The sequence below is a fragment of the Pteropus alecto genome, unplaced genomic scaffold, assembly GCF_000325575.1.
Source record: "Pteropus alecto unplaced genomic scaffold, ASM32557v1 scaffold312, whole genome shotgun sequence".
Lineage (NCBI taxonomy): Eukaryota > Metazoa > Chordata > Mammalia > Chiroptera > Pteropodidae > Pteropus > Pteropus alecto.
The window spans coordinates 1,236-23,802 of record NW_006433948.1 but is presented as its reverse complement, the minus strand read 5'-3'; the positions used below and the strand labels follow the sequence as shown (position 1 = coordinate 23,802).

The 22,567-nt window shown below is 31.9% G+C and overlaps 1 protein-coding gene across 1 annotated transcript in view; it reads left to right on the top strand.

The window, feature by feature from the left end:
* Positions 1 to 20,224, top strand: part of LOC102892991 (arfaptin-1) — a 32,299-nt gene extending 12,075 nt beyond the window's left edge. The window contains exons 4-6 of the mRNA XM_006908552.1: positions 5,896 to 6,053; positions 17,287 to 17,461; positions 20,072 to 20,224. Of these exons, the coding sequence (XP_006908614.1) occupies positions 5,896 to 6,053; positions 17,287 to 17,461; positions 20,072 to 20,224 (486 nt within the window). The remainder of the gene's footprint in view (positions 1 to 5,895; positions 6,054 to 17,286; positions 17,462 to 20,071) is intronic.
* Positions 20,225 to 22,567: the final 2,343 nt, after the last annotated feature.

Sequence of the window (22,567 nt, the reverse complement as noted above, 5' to 3'; positions counted from 1 at the left end):
ATCTTTTTATGTGCTTCCAGGCCATTTGTATATCTTCCTTAGAAGAATGTCTATTTAAGACATTCGATAATTTTTATCTAGACTCTACGTTTTGTTTTTGAGTTGTAAGTGTTTATAGTTTGTGGATAATATAACTTTATCAGATAACAACATGTTCTTGAACATCATTTTGTTATAACATTGATGAGTAAAAAATATAACAATTTCTAGCTGGAGCCACTACTGTGTGGAGTTTACACATTCTACCCATGTCTGTGTGGGTTTTCTCTGGGTACTCTGGTTTCCTCCCACATCCCAAATATGTGCACATTAGGGTAATTGATGTGTCTTAATTGTCTCAGTAGGAGTGAGTGGGGGTGTGTATGTGAGTGTACTCTGAGATGAAATGGTATCCCGACCAGGGTTGGTTCCCACCTTCCTCCCTAAGCTTCTGGGATAGGCTCCAGCCACCTTCAACCCTGAGCTAGAATAAGAGTTGAAAAATTATTATCTTACTTGTTTTTATTAATCTTTCTTAAATGTTTGTATAGCTCACATTTATTTCAACGTTTAATATAAGAAGTGTTGTGGGTCTTATTTTGAAGTTTGGTGATGTTTTTGTGGCCAGAAATATGCCATAGAAACTTCACTCATGTTTATATTAATTAGCCTATAGTAAAATTGGTTTCATGATACCTTGTTTTGCTTAGTTGCAGTTTCCAAGAACCTATCAATGATGTGAAGACTTACTGTATATGATTTGAAAATACTTTCCCATTCTGTACATTGTTTTTTTTTACCTTATTCATTGTGTCCTTTGAAACGCTAAACTTTTTAATTTTGATGGTTCAATTTATGTATTTTTTCTTTTGCTGTTTGTGCTTTGCATGTCATATATAAGAAATAATTGCTAAAAATGATGTCATAAAGATTTACCCCAGTGTTTTTTCTTATGTGTTTTATAATTTTAAATTTTTGAGTTAATAGTCAGCTTTATTTATTTTTCTTTTTGCTGATGGATGTTTAGTTGTTTCTACCATTTAACCGTTCTTACCTATTAAATAATCTTGACATCCTTGTGTAAAATCAATTGGCCATAGATGTATGTGAGTTTATGTCTGGATTCTCAATTGCATTTTATTGATTTATATGTCTCGTCTTATGCCAGTAACAGACTGTTCTAATTACTGTAGATTTATAGTATACTATAAAATTGGGAGCTAAGAGTATTCCAACTTCACTCTTCTTTCTCATTTTTTTTTTGCAACTTTATACAAATTTTAGTATTGGATTTTTTCTTTTATGAAAAACATGCTATTGGGATTTTAATAAGAAATATATTAAACCTGTTAGATCACTTTTGGAAGTATTACCATCTTGACAGTTTTAAGTCTTCTAATCTATGAACATGGAATGTCTTTTCATTTTTTTAGATCATTGTTTTATTCAGATATTTGTTGTATAGTTTTCCATGTAAGTTTTGTACCTACCTCCTTGCTAAATATATTTCAAAATATTTTATAAAATTTGATACTACTGTAAATAAATTATTTTCTTAATTTCCTTCTCAGATTTTAATTGATAGTGTATACAAATACAACTAATTTTGTGTGTTGCTTTTGTGCCCTGAAACTTTGCTGAATTTATTATCCCTATAAGTTTTTTCATGAATTATTTAAGCTTTTCTACATATAAGATTATGTCTTCTATAAATAGACATAGTTTTAATTCATTCCTTCTCACTTGGATGCCTTATTTCTTTTTATTTCCTAATCTCTATATAGAACTTCTAGTATAATGTTAAATAAAAATGTTGAAAGTCAGCGTCTTATTTCTGATTTTAGGTTGAGAACTTTCAGTTTTTCACCATCGAGTATGATCTTAGTTGTAGGTTTTTTATATATAGCCCTCATCTTGTTGAGAAGCTCCTCTTTTATTCCTAGATTTTGACATTTTTTATCATGAAACACTGTTGAATTTTGTCAAACACTACCTGTACATTTGAAATGATTATGTCTTTTTTATTTTTACTTTATTGTATGAATGCTGTATATTGCATTGTGTTATTTTTCCATGTTGAGTCACCTTTTCATTCCTAGTATAAATCCTTCTTTGTCGTGGTGTATAATCCTTTCATATGCTGCTGAATTTGGCTAGCATTTTGGTTAGGATGTTTTCATTTACACTCATAAAAGATTTTGGTCTCTAGTTTTATTTTTTGTGATACGTTTGACTGGCTTTGGTATCAAGGTAATTCTGGTCTCATAGACTTAGTAAAGAAGGGCTCCCCCATCCTTCTATTTTTGGAAGAATTTAAGAAGAATTGGTGTCAATTATTTAAATTACAATTTACTAGTTAAGATATCTATCTGGCTCTGGACTTTTGGGGGAGGGAGTTTTAAATTAATTATTTAATCTCGTCATTGGTCTATTCAGATTTTCTATTTCTTCTTGAGTCAGTTTTTGTAGTATTTGTACTTCTAGAAATTTGTTAATTCCATTCTGTTTATTTAATTTTGGCATAAAATTGCTCATAGTATTCTCTTGTAATTATCTTTATTTCTTTAAGGTTGGAGTAATACTCCACTATTATTTCTGATTTAGAAATTTCAGTCTTCTCTATATTTTTCCTAGCGTAGCTAAAGCTTTATCAATTTTGTGAGTCTTTTCAAAGAGCCAACTTTTCAGTTTTTTAAATTATTTTATTGTTTTTTAAATTCTCCATTTTTAAGATTTCTGCTTTAATTTTTATTATTTTCTTTTCTATGGTAATTTTAATTTTAATTTATTCTTCTTCTACTTCTCTAAATTAGAAAGTTAGGTAATTAATTTGAAATATTTCTCTTTCTAATGTGGACATTTTCAGCTATAAATTTTCCTCTGGGTAATTCTCTTAAAAAATCATAGGAGTTTTGATATGGTTTTGTTTTCATTTTTGACTTCTTTTTTGATACATTATTTCTAAGTGTTATTTTTTAATTTTATTATTTTAAAATTATATAGGTTTCAAGTGTACAATTCTATAATACAACATCTATAGATTACATTATGTGTTCACCACCCAAAGTCAAATCCCTTCTGTCACCATATAGTTGATCCCCTTTACCCTTATCTACCTCCCCCCTCCCCACTTACCCTCTGGTAACCACTAAACTGTTGTCTGTGTCTATAAGTTTTGTTTGTTTGTTTATCTTGTTCATTTGTTGCTTTTGGTTATTTTCCACATATGAGTAAAATCATATGGCTCTTAAATTTTATCATCTGACTTATTTGCTTAGCATATTATTCTCAAGATCGATCAATGCTCTTTCAAAGGACAGTATTTCATTTTTTCTATGGCTAACTAATATTCCATTTTCTCTATGTACCACTTCTTTATCCAATCATCAATCAAAAGATGCTTCAGTTATTTCCATGTCTTGGCCACCATGAATAGTGCTACAATGAACCTTTTCAAAGGTTTTGAATAGATAGCCCGAAGAGGAATATGGTAATTCTATTCTTAATTTTTTGAGGAACTCCATACTGTTTTCTGTAGTGGCTATACCAATTTACATTCCCACCAGCAGTGTATGAGGGTTCTTTTTCCCCACAACTTTCCAACACTTGTTACGATTTGTTCTGTTGATGATAGCCATTTTAATAGGTGTGAAATGATGTCTCACTGTGGTTTTGATTTGCATTTCCCTAATAGCTAGTGAAGTTGAGCACCTTTTCATATGTCTGTTGCCTGTTTGTATGCCTTCATGAAAGAAGCATCTGTTCAGGTCTTCTGCTAATTTTTTTAATTGAATTGTTTTGCTGTTGCGTTCTATGTGTTCTTCATATATTTTGGATGTTAGTTTCTTATCAGAGGTGTTGTTTGGAAATATCTTCTTCCATTCAGTTTGTTGCCTCTTTGTTTTGTTGATGGTTTCTTTTGCTGTGCAGAAGCTTTTTAGTTTGATATAGTCCCACTCATTTATTTTTGCTTTTATTTCTCTTGCCTTACAGGTCAAATTAATAAAATCTTCTCTAAGACCAAGATCCATGAGTTTAGCACCTATGTTTTCTTCTATGTATTTTATCGTTTCTGTTCTCATATTTCGATCTTTGATCAATTTTGAGTTAATTTTTAGGTCTGGTATGAGATGGTCCAGTTTCATTCTTCTGCATGTGGTTATCCAGTTTTTCAAAGCCTATTCATTGAAGAGACTATCCTTTCTCTATTGCACACACTTTGCTCCCTTGTTAAATATTGGTGGACTATATATCGAAGGCTACCTCCCTCCCCCCTTAGTCCCTTCTGGTAATGCATCTGGATGTTTAAATTTTCTGTTTTATTGATCCGTGTGTCTGTTCTAATACCACTATTATACTGTTTTGATTGCTGTAGCTCTGTAATACATTTTGAAGCAGCAAGTGTAATGCTTCCAGCTTTTTTATTTCATAGAATAGCTTTGGCTCTTCAGGATCATTTGTGGTTCTGTGAGAATATTAAGATTGTTTTTTATTCATTTCTCTGAAAAATGACTAGATGGAGAGACAGAAGAGAGAAAGAGCAATTAGGGGGATCATTTTATAAACTATATAAATGTCTAACCAATGTACTGTATACTTGAAACTAATAAAATAAAATTTAAAAACTGACATTGGAATTTTGATAATTTATAGATTATGGGGATCGTATAATTTTAATAACATTTATTGTTCTGATCCATTAACACAAGATATATTTTCACTTATTTATATCTTCTCCAATTTCTTTCACCAATAGTTTGTGGCTTTCAGTGTACAGACCTTTCACTTCCTCAGTGAAATTTATTCCTAACTGTTGTGTTGTTTTTGATGCTATTGTTAATAGGATTGTTTTCTTTATTTCTTTTTCAGATATTTTGTTGTTAGTGTAAAAAAACGCAAGTTATTTCTTTGGGTAAATTTTTTATCCTGAAACTACTGAATTTGTTGATAAGATTTATAATTTCTTGAGGGTCTGAATTTTTCATAAATGACACATCATCTGTGAAAAAACACAATTTTACTTTTTAATTTTCAATTTGGATGCCTCTTATTTGTCTTTCTTACCTGATTACTCCGGCTAGGATTACCAGTAAAGTAGTTCCCCTATATCTGCGATTTCGCTTTTTTGCAGTTTTAATTACCTACAATCAAATACAGTCTGAAAATATTACGTGAGAAATTCTAGAAATAATTCATAAGTTTTCAATTGCATGCTGTTCTGAGTATTTTGATTGTGATTGTGACTGTGAAAGAGATTTATATTTATTACACATTCAATGCTCACAACAATATTAGAGGTTAGGTCCTATTATGATCCTCCTTTTATAGAAGTGGAAAGGAGGGACAGAGAGGTTACATAGTTAACAAGTGATATAACTGGAACTTGAATCCAAACAATCTTGCATTAGTGTTCCTGCATTTTACCATCATGATATACAAAGCTGCTTACCATTTGACTGTGTAAGTTTACAGTACCCCTCCTCTTACCTCTCTTCTCCAGTAAATAAATTTCCAGTTCAGAAAATCTCATAGGTGACATTTTTTAAAGCAGATTTTCCCTCAGCTTTATTGAAGTATAATAGGCAATCAGTTGCTCATATTTAAATTGTACAATTCAACAAGTTTTTAAAGTAGAATTTTTATAGCAATGAAAAACATGGGCTTCGAAATCAGCTATTTTTTTTTTTGAGCCAAACATAATTTTGCTTTACCTGGTTTTTTCCAACAATGATTTAGGTAGTCTCAATTTATTTTAATTTTCAATTATTTAAAGAGTGTAATTGAAAAAAATTATCACAAAATCTTAAAGTTAGGTCTCCATATTAAATAATTTCCAATTAGTGACACACTTAAGGCTTTTTAGTTGCATTTGCTAATACAATTGTAAATAAGTAAATATTTTTTTCTTTATTGTAGAGAGAATTTAGCGAAAATGCAGATACTCAGAAGATGGTGGCAAAAAATGGCGAAATTCTTTGTGTGGCCATTAATTCTTTCATTGAAAATGTCAACACTTTAGTAAACAAAACAATTAAAGACACCTTACTGACTGTGAAGCAGTATGAAACTGCCAGGTAGGTATAAATTTTCACTTTATGGTCTCTTTTTTGACATGAAATAATTAAATGTTTTTGTTTTCAGACAACAGAAACTATCTCAGACTAATAAAGGCAGATTGTCATTGCCTTTGATAGCTCATGGAGTTAAAGAAGGTTAAAAACCAAACCTTAGAAAACAGGCAGCAATTAGAGCCAAGGACATGCCATATTCAGATGATGCTGGCTACCACTAGTACTTAACTTTATCATGGTGATTGTAACTTATTTCTAAAATGATTTCTAAAATACCTCCTGAATCTCTTTATAATTGTTTGGAAATGTATAGTCCTGAGGGATAGTGTCTAATAAGTTGAGCCCAGGTCATGTGCTCATGCCCTTCCTGAAAGGGCATGGGGAGATGGAAAATCTCCCAACTACATTCCCAGAGAGTACCATGTTCCTTGTCTTACTAGTTGGATGCTAGGTGACCTTCTACAATCTGGTCTAAGCTACCTTTCAACCTGATTTCTCACTGCTTGCAAATGTCATCCTTCCACAATATACAAATTCATTATTTTAATCTATCTTGCATATATAAAGATCATTTCGCCTCCAGGTTTTTCCTCATGTTATGGGCATTAATTCCCTCATCTTTTTTTTCCAAATTATACTCAGCTTTCAACCCCTTTACAGTTTTACCTTTAACATGGTAACATTTCAACATAGGAGTATAACAATATTTTCAAGGTATTTTAATGTAATTCATTATATGTATATATGTATTATTTTATGAGATATATATTATATATTACATATTTATACATACACACATACTGACTACTGACTGTATGTGTGTTTTATAGATGGAGAAAGAGGCTTAGAGAAATTGTTACGTGCCTCTAGAAAGTAGCACACTCAATATAAATAACATTCTCAAATTTTAACACCTGATCCTACTGTTCTCCATTCATGATGTCTCATTTATTTAATTACCCTGATTTCCGATGAATTCTTTTTGCTCTAAATTCCTAAAATCCTTATTTTTAAAGTGCTATTGTATAAAGAGAAAGTTTTATATTTAGGAAATGTAACTTGACTTTCCGGCCTCCTGCTCTAGATAATGATATAAGAAGTAATTGTGGAAATTTTAATTTTATCTAATCTTTTTGTAGTGCATATTGTTTTATTTCCTAAATAAGTAAAATCCAAAGTTACTTGGAAAAGTTAAGTTTTTACTTTTCACATTAATTAGATGTTTATGTTCCATACCATCATTATCAGCTATTTAAGCATTAATTTATGATATACTTACTGATTCATCATTTTTGGAAAAGAATTTTGATCCTAACAACAGTGTTGTCTAGTGGGAGAAGGGAGTGAAACTGCATAGAGAAATTATGGACAATTTGGGATTATTGTTTTATTCTCCTTTATGGTTTGAAATCTTTACAGTCAGTACATTTAAAAATCAGAAGTAGAAATAAAAGAAGAAACAAGAATGGCCACCTACAAATGAACCTATTTTATATCACTCCCAGAAATTAGTTTTCTGATCTCTGCTTATACATCTCCATGGACATTATATTTCTCAAAGGTTTCCTTATCTATATTCAATTTTTTATTGTTAAAAGTTCTACTTTAGTCTTTCTCAAATCTGCTTCTATTTTGCTAAAATTCTAGGCATTCATTATAGATACCTTTCCTTTAACTACTCTAATTAGTTATTTTAAACATTATTCTTTTCTAGATGTTCAAATCGATTTAATATTTATGGCTTCTGAATATTAAAAAAAACTTTCTGATTATTTTAAATATACACTTCGAAATGTCCCTCCCTCATGGGAGAGAAGGCCAGAGCATCCCAGATAAGGGCCGTGTTAACCTATCCCCAATTTATCTTTCTGAAATTGGCCATCTATTGTGAAATGTTTTAGTTATACAGCAGGTAGTGAATATCTTTGTCTTCAGCCCTCCAGTGCCCTGAATGCTTTTTAAAATTAAAATATATAAAAATTGCTAGATTTAACAGAAAATTATTGTTTATGTACATTATTCAAGGTATATCACACTTACATTTATCAAATTTTATATCTGCTAGTGCCCCGAGAGATCAACCTTCCAATTTACAGAATAAAATAATGAGCCCAAGAGAAGTTTCATGATTTGCATAATTTCAGTCACTCTTCAGAACCAAGATATAATGTGGGCACATCCTACTTTCTATTATTATTCAACTGAACTTAAATCTGAAGTAGATGAACTAGATAGTTTACTTGTACCCATTTATAAGAAATAATTTCACATCTTATTATGAAAAATCTGTTAAAGTACAATGTGAAATAAATCCTCTCAATTCATATGATATAGATTTATGTAAAACTTATGAAGTAAATTATAGATCAAGTTATATGTTATGTTCTTCATAGCTGTTACATAAGGAAAACTCACTTAAAATGCAGATTGCCATCTCATCTCATAAATAATCATTTTTCATTTAAAATGTTCTTTATGGTTTCATCCAATAACTTAATTTTGGATTTGATGACCCTTTCTGCTTATGAACTAGCTATAGAATTGACTTGATGCAAAACTGAAGATAACACCCAGACTGAAACACTGTTTACTGAATGACAAAGATATAAAAATTCCAGATTGAAAATTTCTCAGTAGTTGTATTTTCTTCTTTGTGAAAGGCAGAATACACTGATTTTTAGGGCGAAGCCATCTGTTTGATTAGGATTTTAAAAAGTGCTAATAAAAGTAAATACCTGGAAGCCTTTTTAGTCTTTCCTGTTATGCACTGTGTATAACGCAAATTTATAATGCACAAAATTCTGGTGTTTTGTGCATAGAAAAGATTTTAAAAAACAAAATAATCAAGTGAACACAGGGGTACATATATCTTTTTGAATTAGTGTTTTAGATTTCTTTGGATAAATATCCAGAAGTGGAAATGTTGGGTCATAATGCAGTCCTATTTTTAATTTTTTGAGGAACCCTCAAACTGTTTTCCATAGTGGCTGTACCAATTTTCAATCCCACCAACTGTGCACAAGGGTTCCCTTTTCTCCACATCCTTGTCAACACTTGTTGTTTTTTGATTTATCGATGATGGATATTCTGATGGGTATGAGGTAATCACATTGTGGTTTTGATTTAAATTTCCCTGATGATTAGTTATGTTGAACATCTTTTCATATGTCTGTTGGCAATTTGTATGTCTTTTTTGGAAAAATGTCTATTCAGAACCTCTGTCCATCTTTTAAATAGATTGTTTTTTTTTGATGTTGAGGTATATATATTTTAGATATTAACCCCTATTGAATATACAATTGGCATATATCTTTTACATTTCAGTAGGTTATCTTTTCATTTTTTGATGGTTTCCTCTGCTGTGCACATGCATTTTAGTTTGATGTAGTTCCATGTGTTTATTTTTTCTTTTGTTGCCCATGCCTGAAAAGCCATATCCAAAATATATATATATTGCTAAGACCAACGTCAAAATGCATACTACCTGTTTTTTGTTTAAGAATTTTATGGTTTCTTGTTTTACATGTAAATTTATAATTCCTTTTTATTTTGGTATATGGTGTAAAAAAATGGTCCATCTTCAATTTTTAGCATGTGTCTGTCCAGTTTTTCTAACATCATTTATTGAAGAGACTTTGTTTTCCCCATTGCAAACCCCTGCCTCCTATGTCATAGATTAATTGACCATATAAGCATGGGTTTATTTCTGGGCTTACTATTCTGTTCCATTCATCTATGTGTGTTTTTGTGCCCGTGATATACTGTTTTGATTACAATAGTTTTGTAGTACAGTTTAAAGTCAGGGAGTATGACACCTCCAGCTCTGTTTTTCTTTCTCAAGATTCTTTTGGCTATTTGGTGTCTTTTTTTGGTTCCATACGAAGTCTAGGATAATTTGTTCTAGTTCTGTGAAAACTTCCATTGGTATTTAGTTAAGGATTGCATTGAATCTGTAGATTGCTTTAGGTAGTAGTATGGACATTTTAAAGATATTAATTATTCCAATCCATAAGCATGATATATCCTTCCATTTTTGAGTCTTCTATTTCTTTCATCAATGTCTTACAGTTTTCAGAGTAGAGGTTTTTGCCTCCTTGGTTAAATGTATTCCTAAGAATTTTATTTTTTTTAAATACAATGGTAAATGGGATTGTTTTCTTAATTCTTTTTTTTTGATAGCTTGTTATTAGTGTTTAGAAATGCCATTGGTTTTTTTGTATATTAATTTTGTATCCTGAAACTTTACTAAATTTATTTATTAGTTCTAATAGCTTTCTGGTGGGGTCTTTAGGATTTTCTACATATAGTATTATGATATTTGTAAATAGAGACAGTTTTATTTCTTCCTTTCCAATTAGGAAGCACTTTACTTATTTTTTCCTCTGATTGCTGTGGATAAGACTTCAAATACTATGTTTAATAAAAGCTGTGAGATCAGGCATTGTTGTCATGTTCCTGATATTAAGGGAAAAGCTGTCAGCTTTTAAGCAGAGTGTGATGTTAGCGTAGGCTTGTCGTATATAACCTTTATTATGTTGAGATATGTTCCCTTTATTCAGCTTCATTGAGAGTTTTTATCATAAATGAATTTTGTGTTTTGTCAAATGGTTTTCTGCATATATTTGTATAATCATATGATTTTTATCTTTTTTGTTGTTGTTAATATAGTGTATCACATTGACTGCGTTTTGAAAATAGTATCCTCTTTGCACCCTGGAATAAATCCTACTCAGTCATAGTGTATAATTCTTTTACTGTATTACTAAACTTGGTTTTATAATATTTTGTTGCAAATTTTTTTATCTTTGCTCATTAGGGACATTGGTCTTCAATTTTCTTTCAATTTTAATTTTAATTTTTTTTCAATTACAGTTGGCATTCAATATCAGTTTCATATGTGCAGCATAGTGGTTAGACATTTATCTAACTTACAAAATGATCACCCCGATAAGTCTAGTACCCACCTGGCACTAAACATAGTTATTACAATATTGACTATATTCCCTATGCTGTACTTTACACCCCCATGACTATTTTATAACTACCAATGTGTACTTCTTAATCCCTTCACCTTTTTCACCCAGCCCCCCAACCCACCTCCCATCTGGCAACCATCGGTTTGTTCTTTGTATATATGAATCTGTTTCTGTTTTATTTATTGAGATATAGGGACTTAGTTCTCCTGTCTTATTGTTTGCCTTCTGCTTGTTTTGTATCTTTATTTTTACCCTCTGTTTCTACCTACCTTTGTAAATTGGTAGTTTTTCATGATGACATACTCCGTCTCCCATTTTTATGTTGTGTAAATCTGTAGTTTGTTGTTCTGTGCTTACCATAAGGCTTACATAAAACATCTCATAGATAAAACAGTCCATGTGATGCTTATAAACATTGTGTGCTTGCCTCCAATGGCCTATCATAAGAGATGACTGTTCTATGTGTATTATCGCCCCTGAAGAGCTTCCAGTGGGACAAGATGTGGAAGTGGAGGACAGTGATATTGATGACCCTGACCCTGTGTTGTCCTAAGGCTAATGTGTGTGACTTAGTTCTCACCAAAAACAAGTTTAAAAGAAAATAAAAATAAAATTAAAAATAGAAAAAAAGCTTATAGAATAAGGACATAGAGAAAGAAAATATTTTTGTACAGCTGTACAATGTGTTTGTGTATTAAGCTATATTATAAAAAAGTTGAGAGTTAAAAAATTAAAAAGTCTGTATAATAAAAAATTTACAGTAAACTAAGGTTAAATATGATTAAAGATGGAAAAAAGTATTTTTTCTAAATTTAGTGTAGCCTAAGAATCCAGTGTTTATAAAGTCTACAGTAGTGCACAGTCACGTCTTAGGCCTTGACATTCACTCACCCACCACTCACTCACTGACTCACCCAGAGCAGCTTCTAGTCTTGCAGGCTCCATTCAGGGTCAGTGCCCTATGCAGGAGTGTTTTATCTTTTATACTATATTTTTACTTACCTTTTCTACATTTAGATATGTTTAGATGCACAAATACCACTGCGTTGCAACTACCAACAGTAGTCAATACAGTCTCATGCTGTACAGGTTTGTAGCCTAGGAGCAATAAGCTATACCATATAGATATTGCAGTAGGTTATACCATCTAGGTTTGTGTAAGTGCACTCTATGATGTTTACACAATGACAAAATCACCTGTCAACACATTTCTCAAAACATATTGCTGTCATTAAGCAGTGCATGACTGTATCTTTTATTGTCAACGTAGGGATTTCATCTGTTTGACTCAGGTTGGTTACAAAAAAGTTAGCAGTTAACACAGCATGATTTAGACCAATTTATCTGCAATTAGAATGCCACAATTTTTCTTTCCAACAATATATTCAATGCCAGTAAAAAGTCTATATGATTCTTGGGCTGGACAGCAGAGAGGAACAGTTTCCACATGGATTCAGGTCCTCAGGGTTGGGTTGATTTACAGCCGTATAAATGCAGCTAACCAACGTGCATGTCTGCAATGCCTGCAATCAGTACAGGCTCTGGGAAGTACATAATCCCAAGAGCTTTACCTGCTTAGGATACAATAACAGAAATGGAACAATAGGCAAAAATGTGACATGGGCCCTGGTCGCCACTTAGCATTTCTTCATAGTACTTTTTATTTCCGTAAGGTCTCCTCTCTCACCTAGATCAATTTTTCAGTCTGCTCTTTTTCTCTTGTTCAGTTTTACTAAAGGCTTATCAATTTTGTTCATCTTTTCAAAAAACAAACTTGTTCTACCGTTGGTTATTGTTTTCATTTAGTTTATCTCTGATGTAATCTTAAATAATTCCTTTATTCTAATTTTTTAAATTTAATTTTCTCATTTTTTCAGTGTTCCAGGATGGAAGATTAGTTTATTCGTTTGTGATATTTCTTCTCAATGTAGGCATGCCCAGAGATAAATTTCTTCCACATATTGCTTTAGTTGTATTTCATATGTTTGTTAGTTTGTTTTATTTTTCTTTCATATCAAATTTCTGATTTTTCTTTTGATTTCTTCTTTGACCCATAGATTATTTAGGAATGTGTTGTTTAATTTCCACATTTGTGAGTTTCCCAATATTTTTTCTGTTATTGATTTATAATTTTATTCCAAATCAGTAGATTTTAGTCAAAATCAATTGACTTCTTTCTAAACCAATTTTTCCATGATCAGAGAAAATAGTGTTATTTTTTTTTATTAATTGAAGTGTGCTTTATAACATAGCATATTGTCTACCCTGTAGAATATTTCCTGTACCTTTCAGAAGAATGTATATTCTGTTATTGCTGTTTGAAATGTTCTATGGTCATCTTTTGGTCTAGTTGATTTATAGTATTAACCAAGCTTTCTATTTCCTTGTTATCTTCTGCCTAGTTGCTCTATTCATTATTGAAATTGGGGTATTAAAGTCAACAACTATTATTTTTGAGTTGTCTATTTCTCCCTTCATTGCTGTCAGTTTTAGCTTCATGTATTTATGTTCTGGTTTTAGATACAAATATGTTTATAATTTTTGTATTTTTGATACAGTATTATTTCTCTCTTTTTAAGAAATAACATTTTATCATAAAATGTCACTATCTTTAGTAATATATTTTATTTTAAAGTCTACTTTGTCTAATATTAGTATAGCTAATTTTTTTTATATTTGTTGTTTCCATGGTCTATCTTTTAAAATCTTTTACTTTCAAAATATACGTATCTTTGAATTTAAATTTATTTCCAATAAACGAAATATAGTTGGATTTTTTAATCCAGTCTGACAATCTCTACATTTGATTGTATTTATTGATCCATATTTAATGTTTTATTACATAGTTTGATTTACACATGCCATTTTATTTTCGTTTGTTTTGTGTCTCATATCTTTTTGTTCTATCTCACCTTACCACATTATTTTCCATCATTCAATATTTTCTAATATGGCATTTAATCTTACTATTGAGTATTTTTACTACACTTTAAGTTATTTTTAGTGGTTGCTCTGGGACTGTCCATATATATCTTAACTTATCAGAATCAGCTTCAGATTTCTACTAGCTTAATTTTAGTACAACATAAAATTCTATGGTAATTCTATGTAGCTCTATTCATTTTTCTCTTTTGTGGTATTATTGTAATACATATTATATCTATTAATGTTAAAAAACTCAAGAATGAATTGTTATAATTATTACTTTAGCATCTGTAGTGATTTCCTTAGCCAAATACACCTTTGCTCTCACCTAGCTCCTTTGCATTATTGTTGGCAAATATATTACATTTCAGTATCTTATGAGTCCAACAACACTATATATAGATATTTTATACAATACTTTAAAAATCATTTAACAAAAGAAAGAAGAAAAAATACATTTATATTATTTTTTTTTATAATTACAAATGTACATTTATTGGTGCTCTTTGTCATGTGGATTCAGATTTTCATATGGGATCATTCTTTCAGCCTGAAGTACTTTAATATTTCTTGTGAGGTAGTTCTGCCACAAACAAATTTTCTCAGTGTGTTATCTGAAAATGTTTACTTTACCTTCATTTTTGAAAGATAGCTTTACTGGATATAGGATTCTTGGTTTAGATTTTTTGTCTTTGAGCACTTTGAATATGTTGCCCCATTACCTTCTGTCCACAAGTGTTTTTGCTTAGAAGTTAGCTGTTAATGTATTAGCGTTCCCTAAAATGAGTTTTTTTTTTTAAAGTGCTGAGTCATTTTCTCCTGCTGCTTTTAAAACTTTTAACATTTTTACTATGTTGTGTCTGTTTGTGGATCTCTTTGGACTTTGTGGATCTATTTGGAGTTTGCTGTGCTTATTGGATGTGTAGTTTAGTGTTTGTCAATACATTTCGGAAGTGTTCAGCCTTTATTTGCTCAAATATAATTTTTTTCTCCTCCTTTATGCCTCTACTCTCCTTCTGTTACTGTGATTACATAAATTTTGATGCACTTAGTGCTGTCCCATATTCCTCTGATGTTCCATTCATTTTTATTCATTCTTTTTTTCTCTCTGTTCTTTGGATTGTATTATCTCTGTCTTCAAGTTTACTCATTCTTCTCTTAGGTCAAATCTAAGTGAATATTTCATTTTATTTTTTGTACTTTTCAATCCAGACTTTCCGGTTGGCTTTTTTTCTTATAATTTTTAATGATATTCTATATTCAATATGACATTGTCATCATTCCTTCCTTTACTTTACTCACAGCTTTCTTTATTTTTTTAAATACATTTATAATAGGTACTTAGAAGTCTTTTTGTCTTAAATCCAACATTAAATTGTCCACATGGGCAGTTTCCATTATCTACTTTTATTCCAGCATAAAGACATATTCTCCTGTTTCATTGAATGTTTTATAGGGTTTTTTTGTTGTTGGAAACTGGATATTTTAGATAATATATTATAGCAGCTCTGGGAGCTATCTTTTGACAGTCTACTTCCCCATTCAAGAAAAATCACAGAACCAGGACTCTGGAAATGGAGATAGAGACAATGGTATCCTTCTCTTTGAGTGGCATACCCAATTAGGAGCTCATCACTCAGTAGAGTGAAGGCGATAAACTAAGGTCTTCCTGACCTGTATCTCCTGGAGTAGAGGCACAACCTTAGGAGCCAGGAAAGAGAGGATCAGGTCCCAGTATTTTCTGTGCCTATGCCTAAGTTAGAGTCTTCATTTCATTATGGGGATTGGGAATAAGAAGGGAACCCTCACCTCTTGACCACACTCACCCAGAACTTAGTTTCAATAACAGGTAGTTGGGAGCAACATAATAACTATTCCCAGAAAGAAAGTCCTCTACATCTCCACTGGAAATTTCTATGTTCTTGGCCAAATAACAGTCTTGAATTGAGTGTATGACTTATTCAATCAGGAGGGAAGAGAACGGGAGTGGTCTTTGTCAAAATATCATACTCTTACTTTTTTACCACATTTTCATAGATTTTCTTGAATAAATATTTCTTTATTTGCTGTATGCCCTTAGGACAATTTTCAGAGCCTTTAAGTGGTTGTTTTATTGGTATTGTTAAATAATTTTCACCATTTTTACTGAGGAGCAGGTCCACGTTTCTCTTCACACTGAAGTAAATCCATTTATAGTTTCAGTTTCTAGCATCGTAACTCATAAATAGAAGATCTTTGGTTCCATGCGATGGACTGATAAATTTATTCACAAATTACATTTACAATGTTATTTCTTTTTGTCATTTACTGAATGGTTGATTCAAAAAAATAGAGTATAAAAACTATGGTATAATTATTTGAATAAACATCACCTTTACAGCATGAACTTTGTAACACTGGTTTCACTAAACTGGAGGTGTTTCTGCTTCTTGTCTTTTAACCACGTGATGAATGATTTTCTTTAGTTTTTAAAATATATTTATAATGACTACTTTGAAGTTTTTTCTCTTAAATAAGTTAATATGGCACTTTCACATGTGCTAAGACAGAGTGATAGACTGGGTGCTGAGGGAGCATGCAGTGGTGGCATTAGCAGAAGATACCTGCTTTCAGTTGCTGTTAGGAAAATAGAAGTGGAGCTTTCTCAGGGAGGAGATGATAATTCAGTGACAGCACGTGTTACTTTTGTAGTGTAAATGCCGATTTCATGAGAATCCATAGACTATACTTTACATATCACTTATGTAACACAGATAATTTATCTGAGAATCCATAGATTATACTTTACATATCACTTATGTGACACAGATAATTTATTTGACCCTCAATGTATCTTAAATATGACTTTCCTTCTAGCAGATATTTTATCGGTACCGATTTGCTAGCCCACAGTTCACACCTGCTTTGGCTTCACTAAAATTACCCATTCCACCAAATTGGGATTGATTACATGACTATTACTATTAGATTTTCAAGTCCAGTTCTTAAAACTAGTTTTTTCAAATAGAAATATACTCACACTTTTTATTTCCTTCTGAAATAGAAGACATGAAATAAATTTTAGATTCTGTTGAAGACTCAGTAATTTCTTTTAATGTAGTTTACTAAATGTTGTGATTTTTCACTTGTCATTTAATGTAGAGAAGGGCTAGTTATAAAATAAGAAGAATAGTCTTTTATCTTTGCCATGCTGATAACTGCTGTAGTCACAGAAATAAATGACTTAAAAGATCCCTGGTATACCACATGTATGAGTAAATCAGTGTGAGTCTTTCTCCTCTCTACTAAATATATTGTACTCTGTTTCTGTGATACTCCACTTTTTCTCCTTTAAGGATTGAATATGATGCATATCGCACCGATTTAGAGGAACTGAATCGTGGACCACTGGGCCCACACAGTTTGCCAAAGATTGAGGAATCAAAGCTTCTCTTCCAGACATCTAAGGAAAAATACGAGCAACTGCGCGATGATGTTGTTATCAAACTCAAGTTTCTAGAAGAAAACAAGGTAAATTTATTTTTTAACTTCCAAGATCTTTCTGGAAAATTTAAAATGAGGTTGCCATGACAAAGGAGACTAAATAGAAAGATCTGATGGTTCTGTTATTCTCCTTTATGAGATTCACAGTAAGGAATCTCAGTCACAATTAATGATGGGTCTTTAAAAGTACACAAACTATACTTTCCTTTCTGTCCAAAAAGAAATCACCAGCTCCACTCTCCACATTTTTATTTTTGACAATTAGCAAAAAAAATAATAATAATCTTATATTTAAATGTGAACTTGGTAGCAATTACTTCAAAATTTTTAATAATGCCAAACTGTACTCTAAGTAATATTTTAAAATCTTAAAGCTTGTTATAGTTCATGTAATGGATCAATGCAGATTTGAGAAAAAGTAAAGCATTCTATCCAGTTACTGCTAAATGAGGAATGGCCAAGTGGTCTAACTTGCAAGGACGCAGTCACCTATCCTCTAAAGCACACATTTAGAAATCAACTGTCAACATGGTTTTGATGTTCCATAAACATTTCTTAAGAATATGAAGTGATGGGCTCTGATACAACTTTTGTAGGCTTTACCTAGAGATGGCTTAATGTCCAGCTCCTAGGTTACTATATAGGCAGAGGGTATTTCTGTCAATTCATGCATTTTCTGTTTTATATGAAGCCTTCAGTCATAAGAATGAAAGAGCTAAAAGCAAGTGCTATAAAAGTTAGGAGAGCATAGTCCCAAGGGGGTACTATCTTAGTTTCAGGTGTATAACATGATAATTACACATTTATATAACTTACAAAGTGCTCAGCCTGATTAATCTAGTACCCACCTGGCACCATACATAGTTATTACATTATTGTTGACTATATTTCTTATGTTTTACTTTACATCCCCATAACTATTCGTAACTACCAATTTGTACTTCTTAAACCCTTTTAAAGTCATCACATGCCTTCAGCCACATTTTCTGCCAGTAAATATTCTCAAAATTTTTGCTTATTATACTCAAAGGTAGCAGTGTTTACAACACATTTCATCACGTGAAATTCCCAAGAAATTATCTGCCAATATCCTCAGTTTTCTCTTCCATTTCATTAAAGCCTGCTCACTGTCATGATACCTGAACTTTCCCCATCAGAATACTACATTTCCTTGGGACCTCATAGTACCTCTATGTGACAGAAAATATTTTATTCTGGAAAGAATCTCCAAGCTATTGGTATGCACCATAGTTTAGAAGAAAAAAGAAAGTATGAGCACAAAAACTAGTGAAAAATCTTTGACAGCAGGATCAAATGATTAAGACACAGAACTGGGGTAATTACAATGGCAATTAAAAGGACAGATGTAGATGGTGATTTATTTCCAATATGCCTTACTGGGAACACAATATTACCACTGACGGGGACTGGGAAATCAAAATAGGACTCTGGTTTAGCTTTTGTAAGAGTGGCACTTGGGGTGCATGGAGAAGGGACAAAAAATTGTTCTACTTGACATTTATTGAGTTTGAAATAATGAGAAGATATTCAAGTGGAAATGACTAGTAATAAGTTAAAAATATGGGTTTAAAGTTTGAGTGAGTGGTCAGGGCTTTAACTACTTGTTATTATTGCATAGTTTATCTTTGTTTTTTGACATCGTTCAGCAAATTTTACCCTTCATATTTACTACCTTTAAAGATGAGGGTACAGAAAAGAAGCATGTCTTTAAGCCTAAAGCCTGACTGTCATACTGGTTGCTTTCTTCAGTTTGTATTGCATTAACTTAAAACCAAGTTTTTCTTGTTTTCTTAAATTTGAGCTGAATAAAAATTAAACTGAGTTAATGTTGTCAGAGAATCACATATGTGAATTATTTAATTACTTATTTTTAAGCTACATATACAAGGGAATTGTAACAAAAAACAATATACACTTTCTACTTAATCATAGTATAATTAATATTTTTAAAACCTAAAATCTTATAACTGTAAATGATTGTGCTTTACCACACAACATGCTTAAGGCTATCACAGTAAATGAAGCTGTTCTTCTATTACCCTGTTAAATTATATCTCTTAACATGAAAGAAGTTTTAAACAATTGAAACTGTGTGTCATATTAGCTTTAAGTAAATTAAATTTCCGAGAAATTCACATTGCTACTTGTTTGATTCTCTAAAATCTATATACAGAATAATTCTGTATCTAAAATAATTCAGTCCATGGATTTTACATGTAGCCTGATCTTAATAATGTCCTAATTTTTATAGCACAGATGGTATAGAAATTATTTATTCATATAATTTTATGTCTTCTGCATTATCTTGTATACAGTTGGTTTGATAGGAGAATTTGGTGATCTTTTTAAACTAATGCATTGATTAATGTTTGGAAATTGTACTACATTTAGCTTTATAAACTGACTCAAATTTATTTTTTCAGTGTAAATAAGGTGGGGAATTAAAATGTTATCATAGACTCAGTAATCCTGCAAGCAGTTTACAACTGATGTATGTGAAATACTCTATAACAGAACTTAGCTTTTGGAGAGGTAAACTACAAGTACATAATCTTAAATTTCAGTGTCCATTGTAATGTTAATGTTTTGCTTTTCTCTCTCTATCCTTATACATAGATTAAAGTATTGCGCACTCAGCTAGTCCTTTTTCATAGTGCCATTTCTGCTTATTCTACTGGCAATCAAACTCAGCTTGAAGAGATACTGGCGCAGTTCCACATCAAAGTGAGACCTGGCGAGAAAGCCACCCCTTGGTTTGATGACTACTAGTCGAAACAAGAGAAAAATAAAAACACTGTTATATTACCAAACAAATTTAAGAGTTATTGAAGCAGATTTGGGGGAATGAGTGACAGCGTTGCGACTTAGTGACTTAGCACAAGTTTATTATCTTATAGTTCTGTGGGACAAGAGTATATCATGGCTTAGCTATGTTTTCTACTCAGAATCTCACACTAAACATGTCAGCTGACTGATTCTTATCTGGGCTTCCAAGTCCTCTTCCAAACTTATTCAGAATTTAGTTAGCAGAATTTAGTTTCTTTTGGTTATAAGACTGAGGTACCCCATACCTAGCCAGGGGCTTCTCTCAGCTGTCTTCTCTTATGAGTCTTTCCATCTTCAAACCAGCAAAGATGTATTGAGTCCTTCTCACACTCCAATTCTACCTGACTTCCCTTATCTTTTAAAGGGCTCATGTGAATAGATCAGTTCTACAAGGGATCATCTCTGTATTTTAAATTCAAATGATTTGGGACTTTAATTACATCTAAAATCTTTTCACAGCAATACCATCATTAGTGTTTGGTTGAATAACTAGGAGACAGGAATCTTGGGTGGGCCACCTTTAAACATCTGCTTCTCAACATGGGCTGACTTCAATTTTCATAGCAGTTATGTTTAATAGTCTTTTCTATGCTTACATTCACAAGCATTTCAAACAATAGAAACTATTCATACTTGTATAAATACTGGACTATTTTACCACAACTAGTGACTATATGACTCAGACCCTAATTTAACTAGATTTGAAAAGAATGTATTCTCTCAAAGCTGTGTTCAACGGTGTACAGACTGCTGTGACTGACAAATCTAATATTCTTTTCATGAAAGCCACGAATAGGATTCCATATGCTGAGGTGTGTCCTGTATTATTTCTGCTTTATATCAACTTCGTCATTTTGCAGTTTTTATGAATTATTTAGTTCACATTTAAATTGGCATGACATCAGACCAATGATGTCAAACATCTCATTTTTAATAACTGAAGTATTAAATTTGATGGAAATTACTGGTATTTAGGTAAACGTAATTGTCCTGGGTCACAGAATCTGCTTACCTCCAAAGCTAAAACTCATACCTGGGACAGCCTACATGTGAATATTGGTGGATGGTGAAGGGATGGTGCAAAGGCTGGACACTCTTCATGACAGAATCAGAGTCCAGAGGTCCCTGTGGATTTGGCTGAGACTTTGGCTATAACTGCATCAGAGCAGTGACATATTTATTACCAACCACATGTCCTTCATCTCCCCAGAAGTGTCCATCCCAAAAGTACACCCAGATTTTCTTGCATACAAACCTCCATCTCAGGGTCTGCATTCTAAGAAAGCTGGCCTGGAACAGTTGTATTGGTTATGAGTGCCAACTGTTATCTCCAATTATCAGATACCATCACAGGGTTTATTTTTCTTTTCTCCTCCATATTTGTGATTCCTTTCTCTGACAGTGAGAAACCTGGCTCCCATTACTCACTATATATTTATTTATTTGCTCAGTCCTAAAATATATATCATGTAGTTTCAGATTTGCCAAGCATGACTCCATGAAAAACCCACACGATAATATCCAATAATTTATTTGAAGTTCTTAATTCTTTACTCTGGGGGCATATAGTCCATATACTATGCTCCAATGATTTAGGTTATTCATCACTACCACCACCCAACCTTCTGTAATGGTTATGCAATTGTTTACTATTATTTTAAATATGATCCAGTTTATCCTATCTGGTTGTATTCTATTTTAGAGTATCTCCCATCCTCTGTGCTTTTACTTATGTATTTAAATATGTGAAGGATGTAAAAAATTAATGTGGTACAATAAGTGAAAATTCTGTAAAAAATACTGAGGCCCTCCCTTCTTTCTATACTTTTCATTCCTACAAAAACCATGCAGGCAATCAATCACACAAGATTCTAATTTACCATTTCTACATTTTTGTACAAGTGAGTAGATACTCATATATTTGCCTATTTCCTCTTTTTTCTTATATAAAGTATAGATAATATATTCTTTTTTAACTGAACACTTCTCACTTAACAATATATCCTGGAAATCACTCCATCTTAGTTCGTAAAGAGCTCTCTTCTTCTTTGACAGCTACAGAGTACTCCACTTAGCTGATGTACCACAGTTTATACCATCACTCTCCTATGTATAACTGAGGTTATTTCTAATATCTTGCCATTGGAAACAAGGTTGCAATGAATAATTTTTCATATATGTATTTTCTTATTGTTTTAAGTATGCAATCCCCACTGGTTTTCACAGCCAAATGTTATAGAGACTTCTCTTTTTTAGCACTGGTGACTCAGGTTGGGACCCCGGTGC